Consider the following 14,949-nt stretch of genomic DNA (forward strand, 5'->3'; position numbering starts at 1 on the left):
GGTTTTGGCTCATCAGTGTATAAATACCAGTGTAGACAGTTTGGCAAAGTTGAAAAGAATAAGCTAATAACGCCCTCTAATGGATAATGTGCGTATCATTCCTGTAGGAAATCAAATCAGTAAACCACACAGATGGCAACAACAAAACAGACTGAGTACAGTTCACTATTCGTGAGCCCTGTTTACTTCTGCTTTTTATCCGTTTGACTTTGACCAAAACATCACAATTTGCCTTTTAATCATTTACACAAATGTGGGCATAATCAAAATGTAGACATTATCATGATTCATGACCAAGGCTGGATCATAAAACCAAGTAACAGGGCCGTGATGGAATCAAGCTGTTATTGGTTTGTTTTTTATGATGTTCAAATTTTTCACATGCACATGATTGTTATTTGTTTAATATGATTTGAGTAAAAAGATAAACATAACCTTTCACCCCAGGGGAATTTTTTAAATATTTGATAGTTAAATAAAGTGATTGGATAAATGCAGAGCTCGGCACCAAACCGTTAATCAACAAAGTTAGCATTTTTATTAACGATTTAACATTTAACTGTGAAAATCATTATCGTACTAATTAACTTTACATTTCCGTTAACTCAGGTTCGCTAATCCAAAATCTTCATAAACATACTTTTGAACCCCTCTAGAGTCTAAGCCATGTTTTGCTTCACTCTGGAGTGGGGAATGAGACCAAATCCAATACTTACTGTGCTGAATATCTAGATGCTATTTTCAAAGTAAAAAATGCAGCAAGATTGCGCCAGTGTATTTTTCACTCTTGACCGTATGAAGGACTGTATGAAGGTCAAGAGTGAAAAGGTCACTTAGGAACCCTTGTATTACCTGCAAGCAGCTATTTGTGTGTTGTAAACATCTGTGATTGACCGACAAAGAATGGCTTTCAAGCTGTGAATTGGATTGGCTATTCGTTGTTATGCTGGGGCGAGACCTACCAAAAATGGAGTAACCTTACATTGCCTCGCCATGACGGAAAAGTCAAGAATCCAATTGAAACAAGAAACCAGGAAAGCCTAGTTCAGCTGGACCACAATAGAAAGTATTGCCTTCTAGAGATTCAAACCCAGGTCACCCACATGAAAAGCTGTGTCACTAACCACATCACCACAGAGCTGTACATTCAAGGTGTGTCAGTATAGCCTCTATTCTGAACAAATCCTCTTTTGCCACTGGCCGTTTTAACAGCTAATTGGCCATTTGTGAATGATATTGACACAGTTAAACTGACTAACGTTTCTTACTAAGTTTACCTCCACCACAAATAGCGTCTATGAACTGTTAGCTTTTGCCACTGGCTGTTTGAGCAGCTTATTAGCCAGTAATAGGCTTTACCATTATCTACTAACTAGAATAGTCATAAGAATTGAGCAATTACTAGCAAGTCTGACAAAGCTATTTCATTTCATGGCATAACAACATACTTTTTTCTTTCATTCGTGAATGACATTGATACAATAACTATCATGAAAGGTGACGATAACTTTTTCATCAAATGAAACGACGACAGAATCGTGGAAATAAAATATTATATTATTATAAATAATGTTGTTTTTCACAATAAATTTGAACTTCCGCGTGAGAGGCACTGTCTTTAACCATAACCATAACACCATGGCATTACGCATTTCAGTCGTTAAACTCTATTGAGCATTGTGTTAAACTGACTAACGTTTCTTATTAAGTTTACCTCCACCACAAATAGCGTCTATGTGCTGATAGCTTTTGCCACTGGCAGTTTGGTTTACTGGTATCTACTAACTTCTTAGGAATAATCATAAGAATTGTGCAATTGCTAGCGAGACTGAAGATTAACTTTTCCATGCCAGAAACAGTCGCAATATAACCATATACAATTTTCAAGATTCCTTCAATACGGAATAATTCGTAATGCGTACTTCACTTCGCCAGCGAGGTGATAAACTCGGGACTTATAGTTCACAAGTCCGCTTCTCTAACCACTACGCCATTTAACAACGGGTAGTCAGTCAGTCACTCAGTAAGAGACATTCGCTCTTCTTAGCCAGCTCCACTTACGCGGTCCAGCAAAAACACGAGCTTTTAGTACATTCAGTTAAAAAAAACTAATGCAAGCCATTAGATATACCACACTTTGTTCAATGTTTTTAGGTGTTTTAGTAAAAAGCTGTTTTTTATAATAAAAATGGACGTTAACGTTTATCTCTAACTTCCGTTTACAGTTTTAATGATTTAACTGATTAACGGTTATCGAAGTTAGCTTTTTGGTAAATGAATTAACAGTCAACGAAGTTAACATTTTTGATTAACTGTGCCCAGCTATGGCTAAATGATAGCAACAGCCACTCATGGCGATAGTTTTTTTAACGTGCAATTATCATTGGCACCCGGAACCAAAACTAACAGAAGTATCTTCCCATTGATATATATTAAAAATAATCTGAAACACTATGAACTCTTAAGTAGTAACCCATAACTACCTGTTTCAATTGGGTCTAAATATGACACTGGAAGATGGAAAATATTGACAATTTATCAAGTAAAACGTCCTTCAGTCATTAGCATAACATTAAATTATTTCAGGTTGAATCATATATACGGGAACAAGCCTCATGACAAAAAGAGTACAAGTACAGAGACCAACAGAGTGGTGTCATGACAGTTGTTCTCATTTTTAAATTGCCTTTCCTAGTTGACGACATCAGCACTTGCAACAATGTACATACAAATAATTGTTGGTGCCATGATGTTGCCTAGAGAATGCAAGGTTGCATACAGATGGCACAGAAAATCATAGAATATTGGTTGCCCAGACAACCCAGTCAAAGGCTGAGGTATATAAGTCTGGACAGTTACTATATGGGGCCTTTGGTTAGCTTAGCTTCCCCCATAAGGAATAGAGTCCTGTTCACCTCTATAATACAAGGAGCAGGAGCCCTACTGCTGCCATTAAGACGTACCCCCAAAAGGGAGACTTCTTCTAGTGGTTTCTGCTAGGCCCAAGGCCTAGTCTACCTCACATAGATGGAGACTAGGAGCATTACTACCCCCGTTGAGTATACGTAATGTTTCAAGCATACAGAATACAAAGGCTTTCTAACAGAACATTTAAAAAAATAAGGATATAATAATAAATTACATTTCTACAACACACATGCCAAACTTACTTTTATCTGTCAACATGGGGAAGGTCAGAGAACACAAATTAAATGAGACAAAAGATCGTTGACCTTCATAAGTTGGGGATAATTAAAACAACAGCGCAGAGATACCTAGAGGCACATCTGCGGTCAGGCCCTGATTGTGGCCCCCAGGCGCATTGAGATGCCTAGAGGACCCCAGCCATGTCCTGACTTGGAGAAGTGAGGAACCTGACTTGAAGAAGACTTAAGCGTATTTTTCTCCCACAAACAGATTTTTTCAAAAAATATCCAAGGCTCACAGCGCCTCCATGCCAACCAGCTATCTGGATGATTTGGCAGAAGAAAGCCTTTAATCTTATCAATACCAGACTTGACCATAAAATCAATTCTAATTAAAGTTCCAATGTTGTTTAACAACTCTAGTTGCTAACGTCTATGTTCTAATGAGAGTCCGGCCCGGCGCCAGGATCAGATCATTTTACATTTTTTACCGCGTGAAGATGTACAACAGTGCCAAAGCCCTGTAAGCATGCATAAGCAAAAGAACAAATGGAAGTTGCAGACATAAAAACTGTTTGACATAATTTATTGGTACGCTCAAATATATCTTCATAATAGCTGAATTATGTACAACCCAGAACGATCCTGTCATCCTTTACCGACTGCTGGTGTTGAACTGGGAGAAGAATCTCTCATCTGGGATGTTAGTGTACACCTTCTCCAGGTGTTTTGTTCTGGAAAGAGAAGAAGGCCTTTGTCAAACTGATACGAACAAATCACTCTGCATTTGTTGTTATTTATGGATTTGGATGTGCAGGTAGTTTGGGCAGGTCAGCAAACTCTAGTTTATGGTTTTGTGTCAATTAACTGTGCAAATCTTGCACAGACGTGCCTCAAAATAAAATATACCTTCAAAATAAAAGTGACAAACACTGTATTGACACTGCACGTCAATAAAAAATTATGAAGATGCAACAAGAAAGGTGTACAGGTGCATCCAAGTGTCTAAATCTCAACAAATGTAAAGTGTCTCACTGTTGACGACGGGCCTCAGCCAGCTGTGCGTTGGTGTTATCCAGTGTGCGACGGAGTTGCTTGTTGATGCGAGCCTGCTGTCGCTCCAGTAGCAGGGCGGTGCGAGCCGAGGACATGCGGAGAGCTTCCTGCTGGCGCTCTTCTTGCTGCTGCTCAGCCAGAATTCTCTTCACAGGCAACAATGGAAACAGTTAGCATGATGCAAACTCATTCATAGGGGTTGTTTCCAAACAAGGCAGACACGCCCAAGTTTCTAGGCACTTCTGCACTTCTGCTCATGGCTCTGACATGTAGGGAACACAATTAAGGGTCTGTACTTGGCACACACTGTAGTCTCAACCACGGGAAGCAGGCCGTGGGATATAAGGGAAATTGATTGGGTGGGGAATATACAACTTCGTATTAGAAAGTCAACACAGTGTGTATACTACAACATTCTACAGTGGTCTCCACAGAAGATCAAATTACAGAGTAGCATAGTTTTCCACTTCAGTTTCCTACAGAACAATGTATAATTCTACTGCAAGTACTGTAATATCCTTTTTAAAAGGTAGAAACAGGCAGAAGAGACACGCCCAGGCGTACCTTCTTCTCCTCTATCTGTCGCTGCTGGTCATCAATGAGCTGCAGCTGCGTGTTCATAAGGCCCTTGTAGTGGTCGGGCCTGAGGCGGGGCAGACCCAGCACACTGATGCCCTGCTCCTTGCTTTCAGTCAGCACTTCCCCCTGCAGCTGGTTCAGGATGTCTGTCCTGTTGTCTTCCTGCTCCTGCCGCCACTCCTTCCAGCGCTTCTCTGCATTCTCTGCCGCCTGGTTCGGGCAAAAGTGTCATTACGGGAAGGCAGCAAACATTAACCGTACTGAACACATTTCATGTAAGATTGTGACATGCCCTCTGAGCATATTGTTTCCAAAATGAAGGATTTTCTACGTCTTGTAGAATTTGAATACATTCCAACCAAGGTCGATTGTTTATTTTTAGATACAGTAATTGATTTATGACCTGGAGGTCAACCTCTCACAAGGAAGTCTTGCCCAGTTACTTCAAAGGTGGTTCAGAATTGTGGAAACTAAAACATACTTTTGTGTAATAGAATTCCTTATGGTAACTCACCTTTGCCAAATTGAAATCCTTTGTTGCCAGGGCAACAGCTCTCAACCTCTCCTCCTCCATCTTCTGGAGCTGGAGAGCTTTGTTGTCGAGGTCCACTCTGTCCTGATCATACTGCTGCTCTACACAGTTGAGGTAAGGACAGACAGTGTTTGGAAGGGGCAATTGAGTACGAGTGCCAATTTTGTTTGGTCGTTCTGAACTACATTTGCTTTGACATGTTAGTCAAAGGTCTTAACCAAAGGCAGTAATACAAATTGCAGGCATTAGTTCGCCAAAAAACGAAAAGTGTTGGACGGGGAGAGTCTATGGAGTTATTTTAGGTTCTCCATAAAAAGGTGGGATTTTAGACATTAAAAAAAGAATCAATGACAGGGACGGCTGTGCTAGCTTCATGGGGAAGCTGGTTTCAGCATCGGGGTGCCAGGATAGTACAGGTGGAACCGCCAAGAGACCACATGTGGCAGACCGAACAGTGGGTAGGGATGTAGGGTTCAAGAGAGGTAGCCGAGTTCCCTTTCCTCCAAAGCCTACCTTCCAGTCTCTTCTGGTGTCGCGCTGTGGCCAGCTCATGCTGCTGCTGGATGGACCACTCTCTGAGTTGCTCCTGCTGCCTTTTCAGCCTCCCTTGACTGTCTGGGTCTTCTCCGACAAGGCCAGGCAACATCTGGATCCCCTCCTGGCTCCTAAGTTCATCCGGGTTACTCATGTCATACTCTCGCCGGCTCCAGCGTGGCTGGAAGTTCAGTCGGAAGTCGTCTATGGCTTTCTGCAGCAGACGCTCATCATTGCGTTGGCGTTGATCAAGTACACAGGCAGCCTTGTCATTAAGCACCACATCTTCAGCTATGAAGGGCATGCATTTTAGAGACATGACCGTGTGTTTTACTATTTCACACAGAACCATTGAAGCGTATACATGGTGGCTCATGATGCTCAATAAGGCCTTTACCAATAGGCCTACTGTCCCATTCAGTTGAAAGAACGTAAGCCTTAAACCCAGGTTATCCTACTGGTCAAAATAGTGACTGCTTGGCACAGATGCCTATGGGGATGACATGCCACAAATTGCAACTGTTTCCAGTTTACATACTATTTTTCATATTTAATCATATCAAATAATTTTTTTGTCCCAACTGAAATTGGGTTTGCTATGAATATTTTATCAAGATGGTCTCATATCATTTGACCATGATCCTTTAGATAATGCTTAAATCAGTGATTTTAATGTAAACATACAATTTTGTTATTCAATTGGCCTGGTATGATTCCAAAAACCCTGACCCTGGTTTATGGAAGAGGGAAATGCAGAGGGAAATTCTGTTGTGACTGACAGTTGGTACTGACATGTAACAGCGTTCAGTAACAATAAAAAAAGGTATAACTGCTAGTGACTGGGGGAATACAGGATTAAAGAAAGTGGTTAACAGGTCAATTTCGCATATATTTGCAGTTCCATGTACGATCCGCCAGTAGTTCACTTACCATAAGCTTTTTGTGATTCTGCCTCTTTCGCTTCTTTTCGTTTTCTTTCATTCACTTGAAAATCAAGAGCCTCTTTATCAATCTATAAGGACAAGAACATTGTGACAAACATGTAACCAGAAATACCAATGAGTATGCTAAAATTAGAGTAATGTAGTGGTAGACATGTTGCAAACAGAACTGTATAAACCTACAGTAGCATAGCGAGGTAAAGTCGTTTTTTTAACATTGAAAAAACATTTAAACAAAATATAAGTCCAGGTATTTAAGTAATCTAAAAAGGTACCTACAGCACCCGCAAGAAAAACTATTACGGATATACATACATGCCCATTGCCTCACGTCAGAAGTGCTTATCTTCAACTTTTTGGTGCTGAAAATCGCGTTTGTTGGATATTGCACTTCAATATCGCAATTTCGATTATATTTCGATTAATTGTGGAGCCCTCGCTTCCATCTAAAGTGTGCCATGACATATTCTGAATCAGGGGAGGTCAGAAGGATTTAAGTCAGAAATTGCCCAAAAATAATGATAAAAAAAATATATATACAATGTGTGGAATGGATTGCAGTCTATCCTATCCCTATAACAAATCTGTACTTTTCAGTCATGGAATGCTTCATAGCCTTTGACAAGAGAGTAAACGAATGTCCATGGCAAAACTAACTTTACCTCGCTACAGTTGCTAGCTACGAAATTAGAACATGTTGGTAGCTAGCTTTGTTCATTGCTACTTACCCCAATCGTTCTAACTTTAGCATTAAAAATCCTATCTTGACGTTGCATCTCTCTATTACGCCTTCTCTCCAAACTAGTCGCAGCAATGCGGTCCTTAAGTGTTTCAATATTGTCCATTTTCTTCTATCTTCCAGTACTGTCTCTTTGAGGGACCAAACCGATAGTAACCACTGCACAAACAAATCCGTTGCTAAGATACCTGGCTTTAGGTATAAATACTTTAGAGATGTCTCGGGTCTCAGCCCGGTCGCAATGGATTGCACAAGTATTCACCTGCCTCGAAGTTGGTGTTTTTTGTGTGTAATTTAAACACGAAAAATATTCTAAATGTCAAGGGGAAAATACAGTACTATAATGTTTGTTTTTAATTAACAGAGGTAGAATAACAAAACGTGGTTTATGCCAGAGTTGATAGAGGGTGTTTTGTAAAAGCACTTTGTGACAACTGCTGATGTAAAAAGGGCTTTATAAATAAATTTGATAGATTGATTGATAGTTAACTAATCACACAGCAAGTTATATGGAAACTGTGAAATAGGACTGTACATGTATTTTTTAATTACTGCTCGTCATTTATTATATACGTACATCTGTAAAGTCCCTCGGTCAAGTAGCCTATTACATTTTTTCAACACAGTAGGCAATCACATAACATGAAGGAAGCAATACGTCTCAGGCGTACACGAGTCTTTCATTTTAGCGAACAATCGGTATATAATTTGATGTGTGTTTATCATGAAAATCTAAAATCAACTGCTATAGCAATTGTTATATCACGCGTCCAATAATCAGTTACAAACATGTCTTTATAAAGCTGCTGTCTATTGTTATTTTTACCGAATGGAAAACGAATAGCTGTTGGAATGAGCTCCGAGCTGAAGCACAGCGTAGGTGATGTTGGGTAGAACTCTGCTGCCAGCGGTTCAAACGAAAACACTGAACAAATCAATTAACTATATTCATTATTATAGCCTGCATCCAACTGTCAGTTATTAACATGTATTTATAATGGTTCAAGAAAAAACACTAGAAAGTTTTCGGATTGCCCATGTAGTAGTCTATTTCTGAATCACAAAATGTATGGCAAGAGCTGAAAACCACAGCCTTTTGGCAGGCACTTCCTTAATGTTCTAAATTAAAATTGAAAACTTAAATTACGTGTTTTTCCAATTTCAAAAATCCATAACAGGGTGTCCTTCATTTGGAGACTAAAAGTTGTTTTAAATGTAAGAAAAATATAGAAAGGTTCAAGGGTGTCTATTTTTGGTCGCTTGTGTAGGCTGTTATTGAGTGCTGACACTTGCTTGAAATGCTTTGATTAATAATAAAGCCCGTTAGCAGTTTTCAGAGGCAGTTTTTTTATTTGAAATTAAGCTTAGTTCAGATGTTCTTCAATGTTAGAGGAACAAATAAAATGTTGGTACGGTCCAGGTCTTAAGACCATATTCATCACCTGTACTCCTCTATGCCTTCCATCCAGCATGGTATGAGGGGCTTGGGCAGCATGAGGTCCAGGCGCAAAGAGAATACTAGCTCCCCACGCATTGTGAAGTCTGTCACCGTCCAACTGGCCTCACAGTCTTTATCTGTCATAGGTTTCACACATGACAGAACTCGCATGTACTTTTTGCCTTTGAACTCCACCGATACCCGCTCATTGCTGTGCCATTGATCTTCATTGGTTGGCGTGGAGCTCCGTAGGTTTGGTGAAGATCCTGACTCTCGAGTCGGGGACCCAGTGGCTGACGCCCAACGTGCACTCCGAGGCGAAGGGAAGGAGCCAAGAGAAGCTGAAGATGAACATGTGTAGTAATCCTCTGAGACGCTACATAAGGACAGCTCGTCACTACCTCTTAAATCTGACAAGTAATTTAACTGAAAATCTTCAGGTTGACACGCTAAGGACAAACTGCCGTCCCTCGAGGAGGAGTCAGAGCGAATCCCAGCGGGAGCATCGTCTTGTGCCGAGCCTTGCACTTGCCCAGTGTCCACACCCAAAGAAAAGGCACCCAGGGAAGGTGTGAGGGACATCTCGCTGTTTTCTTCTGGTTTGCCGGCAGGCACAGGTGGCAGGCTGTACACCAGTACGTGGCCATAGTGAAACAAGCCAACATTTTCGGGTGTTGTTTTGAGTCGTATGTGAAGTCCTGGGAGGCTAAAGGAAATTGACTCCAGGTTGTCAGGTGTCAGCGGGACGCGCAGGCGGTTTGTCACGTGCACGTCCACTCCTTTGCCACTTGCAAAGCTTGTCTCACTGCCTGGCGGTAAGAGAAGGGGATGATGTCATTGTATACCATATGCTTGAAAAAAAACTGTAAGGGCCTCCAGCCACTATGGTTCATGGATGAAAACACAAGCCAGCCCCTTGGATTTACCAACAAAATGTGTTTTCCATAATAATGCATGCATTAATCATAGAAGAAACATGGTCATGCTAAAGCACAGAAAACATGCTTATTTTCAGGGTGCTTTTGCCATGATGAAAATGTTACTCATCAAACCCACCTATCATACTGAGCGCCATTAGTGTTTTCGCCCTGCCCCCTGTATACCTGTGGACGTTTTATACCTTCTGTGCATGTGCTACAGAATACCTCTAGTTAGCTAATAGTTTTCCTCTACTTCTTTTAACACATGCCATTGTATTTCACACTGTTATGTAAGGTAGGCTTCTGCTAACAAATGTGTATTGGCTCATATACCAAACTCTAACTGTGTTTTGGCAGTGTTAAAACCACAATGTTGTGTTTAAAACCACAATGTTGTCTACATGTTGTTGTGGTGGTAAATGGGAAAACACAAAAAGAATACCCTAAAGTTTTCAACTTGACACATGCCTTCCCTGTCTCACAAACCCTGTTACCTGCCCCCTGTCTCTGTCTCTCAAATACACATTCTTATACACACAAACACAAGTATACCAGAGCTCTCATTAGTCTTGTTCCCCTGCTAGGTATCATGCTAAAACAAGGTTATTTGAAAAGTCTCTTTCATTTCAAAAACAGTTTTTTTCTAACTACATAGAAGGTGTTCAGATGATTAGCAGGAGGTGCGTGACTTGACCACAGACATGCAGTTGAGTGAAGCTTTTCTTCTTGTTGAAGTTCATGTGCAGTCCCCCTGGAGCCCGCTGAGTTAGAGAATTGTAATAATCTGACTGTTTTAATTCAATTGCGTTAAATCTTTACTTTCTTTGCAAAGCACATTGTATTGCTCCTATGTATGAATTGTGCTATATAAATAAACTTGCTTGCTTCTTCTGACAATTACTGTACTCGTGTGGGCTTACTGTTTGATTAGCTGAATTGAAAATTTCCTGTGTACTTTCATGAAGCACGCAGCTCTCCTCTGTCAAATATTTCAATTGCAAATCAGGCATAGTCTGGGGATGAGATTAGTGGACAGCTGTCAACATATGAGTTGGAGGAGGCCACTGCCGTCGATGCGCATATGGTGCAGCAGCCTTGGTTCAAATCCGGCCAGCTGTTGTAGTTAGCAAAGATCTTTCCCACTGTCTTTAACAACAAATGCACACATGCCCCAAAATATACAGCTCTTAATTTTAACACTTCCGTTCCTCACTCAAAACCTTCCTTTTTGACTTTTTTGGAAAGGAAAGAAAAAAGGTGCAGTGGTTTGATGTTTTACATTTATGTCATATAACTGACATTTTTTATCAAAAGCACACAACTTTAAAAAATTGAGTGGATACAATTGGTAAATTTTGTTATGTAAAGTTTACGAGTTCATAGCTCATCATGCTACATGACTCCTTCATGCTTTTGCATCATACCTGCAGAGTCAGCCATCGTCCTATAGCTCAAGGTCATCAAATATTTATCCATGAAGAGCGTGGAAGAATCCATGTTTACTAAGTTTGCCCCACCCCCTGCACACGGTTTGAAAATATATTTTGCGCTGCGCAAATAGCCAATCACAATTAATGGAGTGTATAGGGGTGGGGACTTGGGTTGGCACCACCTTCAGGAGTCTGAAGAATCCAAATAAGAATTCAAGTCCTTGGATGACAAATATGACATCACAAACACAACTCAGTGTTCCGTTTCAAGACACATGCAGTAAAGAGGTTAATAGAACTCTAGCCAACCAATGGACATTGGGGGAATAGATGCCATGAGAGAATTATTGTAAATCACTTTTTTTCATGTTGTTGTAAGTCCACTGCATTACAAAAATGACTAGAAATTACTTTTACTACAATCACTGATTTGTCAAACAGTCAAGTAATATATCAAAATCAGACTCAAGTAACTAAATTGGAAGCCTTTTACAGTAAATTAATCATGACACAATTGCTGAATATTCTCTATGTTAATGTGTGTGCCAATTATTGTATATTTCATCTATCTTTTACAGCTTGTGTTCCTTTGACCCCTTCACTACATCTATGATAGGCATTTACATAAAGCTGGGTTGTATATCGTATCACATCTAAACTCTATTCCTGTCCAAATTGAGTAGTGTGAATGAATGTCAATATACAGTACAAAAAAAAAAACATGCAAGTGGAGCCAAGGCACTGGCAATCAACATTATGGGCCACTAAAATCAACTAATAAATTAGCTCATGTTTTAAAAATCTGAACTTAGCACCAGATCAATTACTGCAGGACAGAAGGGAACAATATTGCAAAACAAAATACTTTTAGTCATCTTAGAGTTTAAAACAAATATATATATTGCGTTTATGGAGCATATGCTTTTTGCTAAAAGATTTGTGAAATTAATGCTCACTAAATGCTCAACTCGTGTTTCATGAATTGGGTTTAATTGTTTTAAAGTGGCTTAAATTAAATTATATTTAATCAACATTAAATGTTCTTTGGGAATTCGGCTTCCTGTTGGATGGGGCAAATTCAAATTCACTTCAAATTAATTGTTTGAATTGAAGTACATGTTAAAATCTCAGAATTGACCAACCTTGTTGCAATCTGTTCAAATCACCTTGATATCTTCCTGCCCTAGGCATCAGTCTGTTTAACAGCTTTTCCATTGAGAATTACTGCCAGAGCAGTGGGCCTCCAGAATAGTATTTAAGCAATAAGGCAGTGTGGTATTATGAATCCCATTCCAAGGTTCTTGTTTTCAGGTCAAATAATGTGTCAACCCACTAGCACTAACATTTTCTTGTTTTTGTATAACAAAATATTATGATTAGAGCTACAATATTACAGCCGATACAAGATGAGAGATAAACGTAGGGAGGATTGTAAAGGAAGATCGACTAGAGCTGTTGAGAAATGTTCTTCTTGGTTTAAGGTTACTAACCTGCATTTGTGTGTAGCTTTCAGGTGATATTTGCATTCTGTAGTTTTAGTCAGTCTCAGAACGCAAAACAGGCTGGAAGAAAAGGCCCATACCTGTCCAGGCCCCTCCTGGGTCCATTTTAAGACCAATGGAATTCTCTGTCACTCTACCCCTCCTCTCTCCCTGAGTAACAAATATAAAGATTGATGAGGGTTAGAAAACTAACACTACACCATCATCAGCTATCCACCTTCATCTGTCTCATAAGGTTAGTTCACTTTTAGCTGTGTTTGTCAACCACTGATTTTGTGCTGAATCACTGATTTATTTTTATTCATTAGCCGGTGCTAACGAAGTATAGCATGTTTTGTTTTTCCGAGTGACATATTATTACTTTGCCATTAATAAGTCAATAAAAACCTTAGATTTTTTGTTCTTTGTTTTGAAGCTTTTTGAAGCTTGTTCTGTGCTTGGATGTAAATGTATTGATTGATTGATCTTTTGTGAATACTTTAGTCATAGTGTAATAATGGAAAAATTCAGTGTCAGTGTCTGAATAATAAACTTTCATTCATTGAATCTCGCAATATTTTATTGTTTTTGAGACTTATGTCAAATCTTATTGTGGGATGGCTTTTAGATGGCTAAGCAGTGATGTCACTGCCTCGCGCTATAGCAACGGCATTTCTGACTGGATTTCATACACTGGTTGTAACATACCAACAATGCCTTATAAGGAGTCATGCCTTGTGTTCGTGCAAATTAGCTCAACACCGCCCAGCATTGTTGAGATCTAGCAACTCCTTGTAGTTCAGGCCCCTACAAGCTCTATCGTGGCTGTTGGCCGGTGAATGTATTCCCCTCCAAGCACATAGGTGCTGGAAAGTACTCCCCGGTTGAGTGAACAGTGCGATTAAAGGCAGAACGGCTTGGCGAGATCTGCTTCCGGAGATACGTCTCAATCTTGCACTCTTCCAACCTGTCGGGAGTTGCTGTAATGGGAAGGATGGGAAGCAAATGGGAGGAGTGGAGGAAGAACAACAAATTTTTTGAGGAGTAGCCTCCGCATAAAAGATAAATGACTTTAAAAAGTTGAAGTGTTTCAGATATTCATGTTGAATGGTTGGTGTGGTTGTGTCTCTGCTATGTATTCAGTATATAAAGTAATTAAGGATTTGCTTTTGTCCACTGCAGAGTGATACAATTCCTCAGAAGAGACGTTTCCTCAGAAAAGACATCATGGGCAACAATAGCACTTCCTCTGGTGACGTTAGTCCTACTTCATTACCTTGCAACATAAGCAACTCTTCTTTTTGTGGGGGCCCGAGAAACAATGTCACCAGCAATTATTCCACGTCACTATTGGGTTCAGGACTCGTTTTTGTCATCAACAAACATAGTAGCATTAACGAGGTGATGCAGCAATGCAACATGATTGGCAGTTCCGCTGTGTGGTTTAGCATCAAGGTCTTCCTCCTGATGACGGGTCTCCCGGTCAACATGAGCCTGCTGTGGCTGTTGATGAGCAGCAAGGAGGCCCTGTCAGCCTCAGAGGTCCTAGGCCTCAACCTGTCCTTCCTGGACATCCTCTACTGCCTCTGCCTGCCTGTGGACATCTACACTGCCAAGCATTACAATGTGTCCAAACAGATGCTCTCGACGGGCGATGCCCTCTCCCCCCTAAACCTGTTTGGCTGCCCCGTCCTTCTGGCCTGCTTGTGTGTGGCGAGTTGCCTTGCAGCGGCCTTTCCCAGGGTGAACACGCGCCTGGGGAAGGGGGAGTACTGTGCTGCGGTGTGTGCCCTGGCCTGGCTCCTCACCCTGGTGGTGATGCTACTGGGCTACTTCAGAGGGGTGTTCTCCATTGCCCTGTATTTGGCCCTCAACATTTCAGTCCAGTTCTTGATTATGCTGCTGTGTCTGGTGGGCATGTTGTGGGTGCTGTGTCGGAGCGGGCCAGGAGAGGGCACGAATCTGAAGAGGACAGCTCTGAAGAACATCTTGGCCGTGCTGGTGCCATCGTTAGTGGTCTACACGCCTCTGGTGGTCCTGGGGCCTTTCATATCCATGTGGCATCCAGAGAAGCTGGACCAGGAGGGTAACCGTGTACAGTGTCTGATCCTCCAGCTACTTCTGTCCTTCCCCAACTTTGGCATGTTCATCGG

At 40.8% G+C, this 14,949-nt stretch overlaps 1 protein-coding gene across 2 annotated transcripts; it reads right to left on the minus strand.

Moving 5' to 3' along the window:
• Positions 1 to 3,715: 3,715 nt before the first annotated feature.
• Positions 3,716 to 7,706, minus strand: ribc2 (RIB43A domain with coiled-coils 2). 2 transcript variants are annotated; one of them, XM_010883256.4, is made up of 7 exons: positions 7,517 to 7,706; positions 6,778 to 6,859; positions 5,827 to 6,138; positions 5,296 to 5,414; positions 4,767 to 4,991; positions 4,182 to 4,348; positions 3,716 to 3,880 (listed from the first exon to the last, which is right to left on the minus strand). In XM_010883256.4, exons 1-7 carry the CDS (start codon positions 7,631 to 7,633, stop codon positions 3,802 to 3,804), a joined length of 1,101 nt encoding a protein of 366 aa, XP_010881558.2. In that variant the 5' UTR covers positions 7,634 to 7,706; the 3' UTR covers positions 3,716 to 3,801. The 2 variants fall into 2 exon arrangements, with proteins under 2 accessions (XP_010881558.2, XP_010881559.3); XM_010883257.4 differs by having other exon boundaries at positions 5,827 to 6,061; positions 7,517 to 7,604.
• Positions 7,707 to 14,949: the final 7,243 nt, after the last annotated feature.

This window comes from Esox lucius, chromosome 19 (assembly GCF_011004845.1).
Source record: "Esox lucius isolate fEsoLuc1 chromosome 19, fEsoLuc1.pri, whole genome shotgun sequence".
Taxonomy (NCBI): domain Eukaryota; kingdom Metazoa; phylum Chordata; class Actinopteri; order Esociformes; family Esocidae; genus Esox; species Esox lucius.

Coding starts and splice junctions, on each gene's coding strand:
- ribc2 (XM_010883256.4), bottom strand. CDS start 7,633: ATGGACAATATTGAAACACTTAAGGACCGCATTGCTGCGACTAGTTTG. Junction 4,992..5,295: donor AGGATTTCAATTTGGCAAAG/GTGAGTTACCAT, acceptor TGCCCGAACCAG/GCGGCAGAGAATGCAGAGAA. Junction 3,881..4,181: donor GCTGAGGCCCGTCGTCAACA/GTGAGACACTTT, acceptor TTCTCTTTCCAG/AACAAAACACCTGGAGAAGG.